Source organism: Nycticebus coucang, chromosome 5 (assembly GCF_027406575.1).
Source record: "Nycticebus coucang isolate mNycCou1 chromosome 5, mNycCou1.pri, whole genome shotgun sequence".
NCBI lineage: Eukaryota > Metazoa > Chordata > Mammalia > Primates > Lorisidae > Nycticebus > Nycticebus coucang.
This window is the reverse complement of record NC_069784.1, coordinates 55,237,346-55,250,936: the sequence shown is the minus strand read 5'-3', so window position 1 is coordinate 55,250,936 and position 13,591 is coordinate 55,237,346. Positions and strand designations below refer to the sequence as shown.

The window sequence follows — 13,591 nt, the reverse complement described above, 5'->3', positions numbered from 1 at the left end:
ATTAACAAGCTATGGTATATGTATGTCATGGAATACTATTCAGCCATAAAAAGATGGAGACCTTACATCTTTTATATTAACCTGGATAGAGTTGGAGAACATTCTCTTTAGTAAAGTATCACAAGAATGGAAAAGCAAGTATCCAATGTACTCAATACTAATATGAAGCCAGTAGATGAACTAATAATACACACCACACAAGAGAAAAACTCAATTCAATTCAAGCTGGAGGGAGGCAGGAGGAGATTGGTGATCTCCCACCTAATGGACACAATGTAAGGGTATATGGCACACCTCTTGGGTGCAGGACCAAACTACAATAGGGACCTTACCTGTACCCTCTGTACCCTCATATTAATCTGAAATAAAAATAAAATTAAAAAATTAATTAATTCAAAAACAGTTACCTGTGGGCCAGATTATACTCCCACGGCAGTGGATGAGAGCTCCCATTGATCTGTAACCATGCCAAGCCTCCATATTGCCAGTCTTTTTTTTTTTTTTGAACAAAATCTGTTCACAGTTACAAATTGAACTCCTTGTTCTACTGTTTCCCCCTTCTCACTACTGCACTTGACTAGTCTAAAAAAAAAATAATAATAATTAAAATAAGGGCGGCGCATGTGGCTCAGTCGGTAAGGCGCCGGCCCCATATGCCGAGGGTGGCGGGTTCAAACCCGGCCCCGGCCAAACTGCATAAACCAAAAAATAGCCGGGCGTTGTGGCGGACGCCTGTAGTCCCAGCTACTTGGGAGGCTGAGGCAAGAGAATTGCTTAAGCCCAGGAGTTGGAGGTTGCTGTGAGCTGTGTGAGGCCACGGCACTCTACTGAGGGCCATAAAGTGAGACTCTGTCTCCACAAAAAAAACAAAAATAATTAAAATAAATTTTTTTAAAGAGTGGTGCCTGTGGCTCAGTGGGTAGGGCGCCGGCCCCAAATACTGAGGGCGGCGGTTTCAAGCCCAGCCCCGGCCAAACTGCAACAAAAAAAATAGCCGGGCGTTGTGGCGGGTGCCTGTAGTCCCAGCTTCTCAGGAGGTTGAGGCAAGAGAATTGCCTAAGCCCAGGAGTTGGAGATTGCTGTGAGCTGTGTGACGCCACGGTACTCTACTGAGGGTGACAAAGTGAGACTCTGTCTCTAAAAATAAAAAAATTAGAAAAAAAGAAGGTGGGAATCCCACCTCATGAAGAAAGAAAGAAAAAAAAGAAAAGAGTCTCACTATGTCGCCCTCAGTAGAGTGCCATGGCATCCCAAAGAATCCATACATATTAGTTTGGAATTCCACCAACAGCTCACAGCAACCTCAAACTCTTGAGCTTAAGTGATTCTCTTGCCTCAGCCTCCCAAGTAGCTGGGACTACAGGTACCCACCACAAGGTCTGGCTGTTTTTTTGTTGCAGTTGTCATTATTGTTTACCTGGCCCAGTCTGGGTTCGAACACACCAGCTTCTGTGTATGTGGCTGGCACCCTCGCCACTGAGCTATAAGCGCTGAGCCAAATCTTTTTTTTTTTTTTTTTGTTGAGACAGGGTCCCACCCTATGCCCCTGAGCAGAGTGCAGTGGGCGTGGTAGCTCACCACAACCTCAGACTCGGGCTGCGGGCACCCTGCTGCCTGAGCCTCCGGAAGCCGCTGGGATTACAGGCGATCGCCGCGGCGCCCGGCTGGGTTTTTCCATTTTTTTCACGAGTCGGGGTCTCACTGTCGCTCAGGCGAGTCGCGAACTCCTGAGCTCAAGCGATTCTCCCTCCTCAGCCTCCCACAGTGCTGGGATTACAGGCTTGAGCCAACGCGCCCGGCTTTTTTTTTTTTTTTTTTTTAACAGAGTCTTGCTCTGTCACCCCAGCTGGAGTATAGTGGCACTGTTATAGCTCTGGTCTCACACAATCATCCTGCCTCCACCTCCTGAGTAGCTGGGACTGCAGGTGGCCCCACAAAGCCCGGTTGTATAAATAGGGTCTCACTTGCTCAGGCTGATCTCCTGACCTCAGGGATCCTCCTGCCTACACTTCCCAGAGTGGTAGGATAGAAGTATGAGCCACTGGGCCTGGCCCTTTATTTTTTTTTTTACCTTTTTAATTATTGTTATTATTATTTTGAGACAGCATCTCACTCTGTCATGCTGGGTAGAGTACCAAAGTACCACAGTGTCAGAGCTCACAGTGACCTGAAACACCTAGGCTCAAGCGATCCTCTTGCTTCAGGCTCTGGAGTAACTGGGACTACAGGCACCTGCCACAGTGCTCAGCTAGTTTTTCTATCTCCCAGGGTGCTAAGATTATAGGCATGAGCCGCCACCCCTTTTAATTTTTTATTTGTAGGAGATATTTATAAATTCCAGATAATAATTCTTTATCAGTTGTCTTGAAAATATCTTCTCCCAATTTGTAGCTTTGTCTTTGCATTCCTTTTCTATTCGTTTTTAAGGTAAACTAAAGTTTTTAGTATTAATGTTTCTGAATTGATCAATATTTTCCCCAATAATTTTTTTTTTTTTTTTTTGTAGTTTTGGCCAGGGCTGGGTTTGAACCCCCCCACCTCCAGCATATGGGATCAGTGCCCTACTCCTTTGAGCCACAGGCGCCACCCTATTTTCCTTAATAATTAGCATTTTTGTGTTTAGTTAAGAATTTTACTCCCAATGTTAGTGGGCAATGTATAATAGTGCCTAAGAGCAAATTCTTTTTTTTTTTTTGAGACAGAGTCTCACTATGTTGCCCTCTGTAGAGGGCTATAGCATCACAGCTCACAGCAACCTCAAACACTTGGGCTTAAGCAATTCTCTTGCCTCAGCCTCCCAAGTAGCTGGGACTACAGGCACCTGCCACAACACCCAGCTATTTTTTTTGTTGCAGTTGTCATTGTTGTTTAGCAGGCCCAGGCTGGGTTCAAATCCACCAGCATGGGTATATGTGGCCAGCACCCTAACCACTGTGCTACAGACACTGACTTAAGAGCAAATTCTGAACGCAAACAGCCTAGGTTCAGATCCTGGTTCTATCTCCTGCTAATTGTGTAACCTTGAGCAAATTATTAACTTTTGAATTCTTCAGTCTTCTCATCTGCAAAATGTGGATAATCATAGCATTTATCTGATAGAGTTGTATGAGATAAATAGGTAACATATGTGAGATTCTTAGAAGAAGCCTGCAGCATATATTACGCACTATGTAAATATCTGCTGTTGCTTATCAGACAATTGTCAGTATTTCTCAATAACATACCTTCTCTTAAGGTAGGGCCAGGGCCATACCTTATTCAGCTTTATATCCCCAGCTCTTAGCACATTGCCTAATAGTTCCCTGTTTTCCCCCATCTCTAGCCCTTCACCCCATTCAAATTCACCTTCTACAGTGTTGTCACAATTACCTATCTCTCCTACATAGCTATGATGCTTTTTCTCCCCTTACCAAAAGTTCCCATTATTTCCTGCTACCTGCACTTTTTAAAGCCAGCATACCTGGGTACAGAGGCTTACACCTGTAATTCCTAGCACTCTGAGAGCCCAAGGTGGGTAGATTGCTTGAGCTTAGGAGTTGGAGGCCAGCCTGAGCAAGAGTGAGACCCTGTCTCTACTAAAAATAGAAAAATTGGCTTGGTGCCTGTAGCTCAGCAGCTAGGGTGCCGGCCACATACACCAGAGCTGGTGGGTTTGAACCCAGCCCAGGCCCGCCAAACAACAATGACAACTACAACCAAAAAATAGCCAGGTGTTGTGGTGGGCGTCTGTAGTCCCAGCTACTTGGGAGGCCAGGGCAAGAGAATTGCTTAAGCCCAAGAGCTTGAGGTTGTTGTGAGCTGTGATGTCACGGCTCTGTAATCAGAGTGACATAGTGAGACTCTTGTTTAAAAAAATAAATAAATAGGGCCGCGCCTGTGGCTCAGTGAGTAGGGTGCCGGCCCCATATACCGAGGGTGGCGGTTCAAATCCTGCCCCGGCCAAACTGCAACAAAAAAATAGCTGGGGACGGTGCCTGTGGCTCAGTCGGTAAGGCGCCGGCCCCATATACCAAGGGTGGCGGGTTCAAACCCGGCCCCGGCCAAACTGCAACCAAAAAATAGCCAGGCGTTGTGGCGGGCACCTGTAGCAAACCCGGCTTGGGAGGCTGAGGCAGGAGAATCGCTTAAGCCCAGGAGTTGGAGGTTGCTGTGAGCTGTGTGAGGCCACGGCACTCTACCGAGGGCCATAAAGTGAGACTCTGTCTCTACAAAAAAAAAAAAATAGCTGGGCACTGTGGTGGGCGCCTGTAGTGCCAGCTACTCGGGAGGCTGAGGCAAGAGAATCGCCCAAGCCCAAAAGCTGGAGGTAGCTGTGAACTGTGATGCCACGGCACTCTACCGAGGGCAACATAGTGAGACTCTGTCTCAAAACAAATAAAAAATAAATAAATAAACAAAAACAGAAAAATTGATCTGGTGTGGAGGTGAATGCCTGTAGTCCCAGCTCCTTGGGAGCCTCAGGAAAGAGCTTGCCTCGCCTAGGAGTTTAAGGTTGCTATAACCTGTGACCATACAGCACTGTAGCCTGGGCAACAGAGGAAAACTCCGTCTCAAAAAACAAACAAACAAACAAAGCCAGTATAATCACCCAAAACTCTATTTCCCATCAAAGTTCTCTAGAATTTCCTTTATACCAAATGATGGCATTTGGGTATCTATCCACCAATCTATACCCATGAGCATCTCCAACTATGTACCCATGCAGTCCAGGGCAGTACTCAAGAGAATGGGCTCTGAAGGCAGACGGCCTACCTTAGGCCGTGATTCCAGCACTTTCTACAGATGTGACTATAGATTAGTCCCTTCACCTCTCCAAATCTGTTTCCTCATCTGTAAAATGGAGACAGTCATTGTACCTATCCCAGAGAGTTGCTGTGAGCATTACATTAAGTGTTTAACATTTGATATTGAGAGAGGATACCCCAGAAGGTTGAGGTCTAGGAGAACAGGTCTTCTCAAGGAGACCACAAGGATACACCTGCAGGGTCCTCTCCATGGTGACTCAGCTCTTGGGAATTTGTAAACTTAACTTCCTGGAACTTTGAAATTTCCAAGTTCTGAGCGGTGCCTGTGGCTCAGTGAGTAGGGCGCCGGCCCCATATGCCGAGGGTGGCAGGTTCAAATCCAGCCCCAGCCAAACTGCAACAAAAAAATAGCCGGGCATTGTGGCGGGCACCTGTAGTCCCAGCTGCTTGGGAGGCTGAGGCAAGAGAATTGCGAAAGCCCAGGACTTAGAGGTTGCTGTGAGCTGTGTGACGCCACAGCACTCTACCTGAGGGCTGTACGGTGAGACTCTCTCTCTACAAAAAAAAAAAAAAAAGAAATTTCCAAGTTCTGTGAAATCCTATAGTTCTGTAGGGGCTGGAATAGCATCTCCTGGTTGAATCAAACTGGCCAATGAGAAGGGTAGCTGTGGGGTGCAACTTTTAGACTGTGGAGAAAAAGGGAAAGACCAAGCCAGTCCAAGAGCACGTTCTCTGCCGTAAGCCCCCAGCTAGTGAATAAAGCCCTTCCTCTTATAAATGTGGTATTTGGGTGCTCTTTCTCTCCCTTGGGCCTCATCTTCCTGCAACAATATGATGTCTGACACACAATAAATGCGGAGTAAATTTTAGCTATTAGGAAACCTCTTTGCCAATATAGTTACATTCCCTAAATTCCACCATCCACTGGTTCCCCCCGTGCTCACAGAAGCCAGTAGGGAATGGAGGAGAAAAATGGAAAATGGGCGCCATAAGGCGGCCCTGCCGTCTTCTTCACAAAAGCGCTTGATGTTGAACCTGGAGGACATACTGAAAGACAGGACAGCAAATACAGTTTCGCACATGTGTTGTGCAAAACAAAACGCAACCATTAAAGAATCTGTCAACTTATAGTCCATTTCCACTTTTCTAAAACTGGATGCAAAACTCGTCCTGTATGTGCATTTTTCCGTGGCAGAAGGTCTATATTACTTTGATCTGATTCATGACCTAAAAATCAGATGATTCAGAACCCATGCCCTGTTCAGTTATGTTCTCTGAGGGTAAAAATTTCCCGTGGGCATCCAGCACCCCGTGTGGGAGTTGGTCAAAATTCCAGTGTCCTCTGAGTGGAGAACCAGGGTGGGTGAAAATGCATCCCCAACCCTTCTGAAGAAAAGTACACACAGGAAACCAAGGAACACTAAGAGGGGGGAAATGCATGTTTAGCTTAAAGTGGTGCGATTGTTAGGTTTTGAGGCCTCCAGTAAGGATAAACGAAAGCCCCGTGACTGCAGGTTTGTCCCCTGTGTGTTTGCACATTGTATTGCCTGTGGTTGGAGCTTCCAGCGAACTTCCGTCACTACAAAATGTAATTTTCTGGTTATTTTATCATGCATTGATTCTTTTCTTCCGGCAGCTCTGAAGACAAAACAGAAACACAAAGGACAGGGCAAAGGAAAAGAAAGCTTCAAAGGGGCCGAGCGCCTGGTTTTTCGTCCTGCGGTCCCTTTAAGAGAAGAATCTCTTGGGACCTGCAGTCCTAACCGACCCCTGTTTTAACTGAAACCTAACCCGGACTTCCCCCTCTTGACTCAAATAAGAACAATTTTGGATTTTCCCTCCCCTATTGACCAATCAGATTCTGTTACCGGGCAGACTTTAGCTGCTGCCAGAGCAAGCCTGGCGCTTTCTGTCTCCGGGTGGCAGCAACGACCAATCACAGAGCAGGCCGCCGGTGTATCTAGGCAGATCACGGCTGTTGCAACCATTCAGAAAAAGGAAAATAAAGCAACGCACGAGCCGACTGGGCCAGGACCGTGGGGCTGGGTTGGAGTGAAGGTGGCTGAGAGGTAGTTTCTCTTTCTCCCTTACCTTTATTGTTGTTTGTGTTGGAAGGCGACTGTTCAGAGGTTGGGAGGGGGCAATACGAGTTGGGAGGAAAGCAGAAAAAGATTCTGGGTGTATTTTCAACAGCTTCTTCATCCATGTGCACGTGCCCCGAATCTGGGACCCCATTCCGCCTACCGGGTGTCCTACGCCCAGCCCATAAGTTCTGCTACCCTGAGCCCCCCCACTTTGCAGCAACCAGGGATTGAATGGAGGGGGCAGGGAAGGAGGTGGGGGGCGCGCGTGGGGATGGGATGCTGTGGGAGATGACGTAGGGGCCGGCGACGTGGGGAGGGGGAGCGGCGGGGGAAGTCGTGGCGAGATTAAGTAATGAGAACTTGGGCCCGGGGTTTTTTCCAGTCTGGCAGGGCACACAATATGTGCGTATCCTTTCTGACCTCCCTGGCACATCCAGTGGTGAGGCGTATATTAGAGAATTAGAGAACTTTGTTTTGTGGCTTGTTATTGTTGTTTTTGAAGGGGGGTAGGGCAGTATGGGGTCAGAGGCAGAAAAGAACATTTCTTTCTAACGTGGATTCCCAAACCCCTATCTCTTCCTTTACAGTTTGCAGATTTAGGAGACTAAATCTCCTAAAGGTGAGGCAGATAGAATGGAGATGGCAAAGATCTCTTTGGGCGAAGTAATGGAATAATTTCTAATTTTTGGAGAAGGCAAGTGATGAGAAAAAGACCACTGGGGAAATTCAGAGGCTTTATTTCTGTTTCTCTGCCTTCTTGGGTATAGAGATGAAGAGTGCCCTGGGGTCTCCGGGGGAAGGAGAGGCCAGTGTGAGTTAAATCTTCCTACCCTGCCCCTTCTCAACTCTAGCCCTCATGCTGAGATGGCAGAAGATGAGCCTGATGCTAAGAGCCCCAGGACTGGGGGAAGGGCATCCTCAGGTGGTGCAGAGGCTGGGGAACCTACCACCCTACTTCAAAAGCTCCGAGGTACCATTTCGTAAGTACTCATCACTGTCTCTAAAACCCCTGTTCCAGACCTGGGCATAGATCCCTGTGGCACTTCGCTTCCTCAAGTGCATCTGAGCAGGAGGGGATTCTTGGTCATGGTAGCCATTCTTGAACGCCTGCTAAGCATTTCGGTCCTTTTGTCTCCCTAGCTAGCAGTCAGCCAAAGGGATGGGGAAAATCTTTTGTATGATCTCTGGCTTTCTCCTCTTCCCACAGCAAGGCCGTGCAGAACAAAGTAGAGGGAATCCTGGTAAGTATGTTGGGGAAGAAGGCAAAAGAGAGTTGGAATTGGTGGGGATGAGGATGGTGGGGATGGTATGGGTAAACAAAAGGTCTGTGTAAGAAGGGCAGTGTTGTCTGCCTTGTCAGAAGATAATTTGCAGCTTGCTCCCAGTTTGTGCATCTCACTTCTTCTCCCTGTGGCTTCCTGTATAGAAGCCCAGTAGAAATAAAATCAGAGCTGATCTCTCTTCCCTCCAAAAGTCAGAGCTAATTCTTTCTGTTCCCCTTCTGGCTCCTCAGAGCACAGTGAACACCTAGCCTCAAGTAATTTCTAAGGTCCCTTTCAGTCTGATGACTGCTAAGCCAGCTAGATTTTGTGGTAAGGATCAGAGAGTCCTACGGTGGATGCTTCTTGGCCTTATTCTTTCTCCTGTCTCTGCTCCCCATGACCTCAGCAAGATGTACAGAAGTTCTCAGACAACGACAAGCTGTATCTCTATCTTCAGCTCCCCTCAGGGCCCAGCACTGGAGACAAGAGGTAGGTTTAGTGTTGCAGATTTAGATGTCAGAGGTTCACATTCTTAGAGAAAGGCTTGCTGGGGAGGGGCAGGTGAACAGGAAGACTGAGGACTGCTGACCAAGAAGAATGGTCCTTGCCCTGGTGTGCTGATACCAGGGAAGGGTAGATTCTGGATGAAGTAATTTGGCCCAGCACTACTGAAGTGATAGTCTAGAAAGAATCAGGACAGCTGTTAGTAATTCTTGTTCCTTTTACTTTTCCTGCAGCTCGGAGCCAAGTACGCTCAGCAATGAGGAGTACATGTATGCCTACAGGTGGATCCGAAACCACCTGGAAGAACACACAGACACCTGTCTGCCAAAGCAAAGTGTTTATGATGCCTATCGGTGGGTAGAGGAGTAAATGGGTGGGTGAATGGGTTGGCAGGCATAGGACTACCCTCTCATGGCTGGAGAGATCCTTGCCTTGATAGAGTCTGCCTTAGTAAAGGGTTCCTCACACCTGATCTGCAGAAGCCCTCTAAAAACCTAGCCAACCTCCTTCTCTGAGCTACCTTCCTATTCTGCCCCTGCTTACTCAGAAAGTATTGCGAGAGTCTTGCCTGTTGCCGCCCACTTAGCACTGCCAACTTTGGCAAAATCATCAGAGAGATCTTCCCTGACATCAAAGCGAGAAGGCTAGGAGGCCGGGGTCAGTCCAAGTATCCTTGACTGGAGAGGTTGGGGCTGGAGGACCAGGGAGAGAAATAGCTTAACTTGCCTGTGGGATGTGGCGATCACCTTGTGTTGGCTGCTCCTTAACTTGCATCAGATACTGCTACAGTGGCATACGAAGGAAGACCTTGGTGTCTATGCCACCCCTGCCTGGGCTTGACCTTAAGGGTTCTGAGAGTGTAAGTAACAAATAATCCTCCACTCTTCTCTCCCAGATAAAAGTCAGAGGTCTTTGAGACATGACAGCTGATGCAGACTCCATGGCTATGCCCTTCTGTCAAGCGATGGCTGACGCAGAGGATGAAGGGAATTTGTGGGTTTGGGGGACTGGATGGATAGAGTTTACTCCCATCAGCAGTTTGGTCTGTTTTGGTTAATGGTAGCATCAGAGAGGGGGAGGAGTCCTTTATTTTGGAGTGTGATTGGATGTGTCCTTCCCCACTATAGCCAGAAATGGGCCCAGAAGTAACCCCAGCACCTCGAGATGAACTGGTGGAGGCAGCCTGTGCCCTGACCTGCGACTGGGCAGAGAGAATCCTGAAACGCTCCTTCAGTTCCATTGTTGAGGTCGCCCGCTTCCTGCTACAGCAGCACCTCATCTCTGCCCGGTCTGCACATGCCCATCTACTTAAGGCCATGGGCCTTATTGGTGAGTGGACCCGCTCAGATGTCTGAGAAGCCCTTGGCCACTTGCAACTTCAAAGCCTCTGTATGCTAGAACAAAGATACCCTGTACTTGCCTTCTGTTCATGAAGATTCTTCTAAGATATGCTCTAGACACGCCTCTTTCTCTGTCCCTTCCCATCAGTCAGAATTACCTCACTCCGCTATTCCTCAGTTTCCTCCTCATTCTGTTTGTCACTTTATTACCTGTATGTCACTTCTGCAGAAGAGGATGAACATGCCCCTTGGGAACGGTCGTCTAAATCTAAGAATGGCGTGGACAGCCTAGAGGGTGGAGCCCTTAAGAAACCAGAGAGACCGGCCCAGGTAAGAACATCAATATTCCTGACTTTGACGACCTGGGCCAAGAGTTTATACAGTGTGCCCTTCTGTTGGATCCCATGCTTTTCACTTCCCGTGCCTCTGTGTTTTGTTTTCTCCAAAATCAGTCTTCATGCCTTACTGTGTTCTTTTTACCTTTTAGCCTCCTAAGGAGCTGGAATCCCGGGCTGGGGTTGGGCCTTCAGGGCGTGGAGAGCGGAAGAAGAATATAGTTGAGAGTTCTGCCCCAGCAGCCAGTAACCCGCAGGTTAATGCTCTAGTGGCCCGACTGCCTCTGCTCCTTCCCCGGGCCCCTCGCTCACTTGCTCCACCAATCCCAGTCTCTCCACCCATCCTGGCTCCCAAGCTTTCTTCAGGTGCCCTAAAAGTAGCTACCCTGCCTCTGTCCAGTAGGGCTGGGGGACCTCAGGCAGCTGTCCCCATCATTAACATGATCTTACCATCCGTTCCTGCTCTGCCTGGGCATGGGCCTGGGCGAGCTCCACCTGGGGGGCTCACTCAGCCACAGGGCACAGAGAACAGGGAGGTAGGCATAGGTGGTGACCCAGGACCCTATCACAAGGGTGTCAAGAGGACAGCTGAAGTACCTGTGGGTGAGGCCAGTGGGCAGGACCCACCAGCTAAAGCAACAAAGCAGGATATAGAGGATACAGCAAGTGATGCCAAAAGAAAACGGGGGCGCCCTCGAAAAAAGTCAGGTGGAAGTGGGGAAATGAATTCTACCCCTGAGAAGTCAGCAGCTGCCATGGAGTCTGCCCTGTCCTCAAGGTTACGAGGGGAGGTGTGGGGCTGTAGAAGGGAAAGCAATTCAGTGGGAGGGCCAAAGAGGCCAGGACCAGTGGGAGAGGCTGAGAAGGGGCCAGTGCTTGCCCAAGATCAGGAAGATGGTGCTGTTTCCAAAGGAGGAAGGGACCCCCGTTCCCGGCATGCCAAAGATGCAGAAGATAAAATTCCTCTTCTCCCCTCAAAAGTGAGTGTTATCAAGGGCAGTAAAAGTCAAAAGGAGCCTCTGCAGTTGGTAAAGGGAGAGGTAGGCCCCACAGTGCAGGGTGATAAAGACTTAAAGGGGCATGTGCTTCAAAGTTCCCATGAGCGTAAAGACCCCAAAGCAACACCCCCCTGACAGGTCTGTGGGGAAGATTGTTTATATCCATATGTTAACTCTACCTGTCTGCCTTGCAGAGGCCCTTCTCTGCACTTGCTTCTTATTTGACTATTCTTTTTCTAAGGGAGTCCATTCTCCACTGCATACACAGCTGAGTCACCCAGTCTCACAAGTGCCTAGCTGCTGCCTCTGATCTTTTCAGCTTGATACCCTTGGCTTTAGTGTAAACCAATAAATCTGTAGTGCCCTTCTTACCTGGATCCTTGTGCTATCCTGTGAGACGATAGGGATGGGGTAAGTATGATGAATGTATAGATGAGGGGTCTTTTGGATTTAAATCATAGAAAACCTAACTCAAATTGGCTTGAGTTAAAGAGGCTTTATTGGCTCATGTACATGCAACTGGAAAGTCCAGAGGTAGGGCTGGCTCCAGGTGAAGCTTGATACAGTGGCTCAGTCCATCTCTAAATACCTGATTGATTGTTCTTTCTCATGCTCCTCCTTCCTTATGACCATCATAAGCCTGGACCACCTCATGGCTGCAACCATTCCTAGGGTTACATGTGTCCCCAATTCTGTCCAACCAGATTCTGCACCAGGAAACCCAGCATAAGTCCCAGATTCACTCTGGCTAGGGAGCCTAGGTCACATGTTCACCCCTGACCAATCACTATGGCCAGGACGATGGTCCATGCTAATTTGCTTATTCTACAATCATAAAGACTACACCTGTGTGGACTGGGGATAGGATTGGCCTCCTTGGGATCACAAATTCCCCAGATGGAAACTGGGGGGTGGGGGTGGGGAGGGTGCTAACATGCTGTGGAGGGCATGTACTTCTAGCTTCCTAGGCTGTGATTAGCTGTCCCTGCTTCCTTTTCCCCTCAGTTATGCAATTTCTGCTGCAGCTGTCACCTCTTGACCTCAGAAGGAAGGAGGGAGGTCACTCTCCTGTGGGGACTCTCTTCAGTCTAATTTAGATGACAGTCTTTTTTTTTGTTCTTCTACCTATATTTCAGAGATGGAGCTCCTTTCTTTTCCTGTGTCTTAATTTTCATTTTTTCCTCATTCTTGCTTCCTTATCCCTCGCTCTTCCTTATCCCTCCCCCACTTTCACCAACTAAGGAGAAAGATTCTCTTACTAGTCATTTCATTAAATTCATTCTGTATCCACCAGGTGTCCGTCTGTTGTCACATGTGGCAGGACTTCGCCAGCACTGTGGGGCTTAGGCTAGAAGTAGGGAGGGAGGTACTCAGGAGGTGTCAGGGAGCACCAAAGGGAAGGGAACCCAGGCCGTTGGTTTGTGTCCTTCGGAAAAGCCGTGAACAAAGCAGTATTTATCGAGGACTTAAACTTTGTCCTCTATATAGGGTAGCTTCTGTCAGGGATTCTTGGTTCTTCCCAAGAAACACAGATCTTTCAGGGAAACTTCATTCATTTGTTCCTTTATTTACACCACAGCAGATTTAAAGAAATTATAATATGTAATATTTGTTATCTATAAAGAATATATGTAATGAATAAATTATGAATATAATAAAATGAGTACCTATAACCCATCACTCAATGTACACATTAAAACATTTAAAAATATTGAATTTGTGTTTCTCCCTATCCTGTCCCCCTTCCTCGTAGAAGTAACCACTGTCCTTAATCTTGTGTTTATTATCTGCTGTATGTATATATATTTTTAACCATATATGTATGTATTCTTAAAAAATGTATTTACTTCTGCCTGATTTTAAACTTTACAAAAATGTTATCCTCTTAGCCGGGCGTTGTAGTGGGCGCCTGTAGTCCCAGCTACTCGGGAGGCTGAGGCAAGAGAATCGCTTAAGCCCAGGAGTTGGAGGTTGCTGTGAGCTGTGTGAGGCCATGGCACTCTACCGAGGGCCATAAAGTGAGACTCTGTCTCTACAAAAAAAAAAAAAAATGTTATCCTCTGCTAGCCCCCTCCAATTTGCTTTTTTTTCCGCTTACATTGTTTCTATGATTCATCTATGTTGTTAATAGCTATGATTCATTCATTTTCATATGTATAATACTCCATCAAGTGCATATTTATGTCTTCACCTATCAATGGATATTTGGGCTGTTTCCAGTTCCCTGCTATTACAGACAATGCTGCTATGAACATTCTTGCATATGTTAGTGCCTTTGTTTTTAGAAGATTTCTAAAGCTTCTAAGATGTTCCTTTGGTTTGT

At 47.4% G+C, this 13,591-nt stretch overlaps 1 protein-coding gene across 1 annotated transcript; it reads left to right on the top strand.

Moving 5' to 3' along the window:
- The first annotated feature begins 6,519 nt into the window (after positions 1–6,519).
- RFX5 (regulatory factor X5) lies at positions 6,520–12,932 on the top strand. Its single transcript, XM_053591964.1, has 11 exons — positions 6,520–6,814; positions 7,417–7,523; positions 7,681–7,809; positions 8,037–8,070; positions 8,498–8,580; positions 8,829–8,948; positions 9,143–9,262; positions 9,373–9,454; positions 9,723–9,924; positions 10,165–10,265; positions 10,423–12,932. The coding sequence occupies exons 3-11, from the start codon at positions 7,694–7,696 to the stop codon at positions 11,401–11,403; spliced, it is 1,839 nt and encodes a 612-aa protein (XP_053447939.1). The 5' UTR covers positions 6,520–6,814; positions 7,417–7,523; positions 7,681–7,693; the 3' UTR covers positions 11,404–12,932.
- The last annotated feature ends 659 nt before the right edge of the window (positions 12,933–13,591 follow it).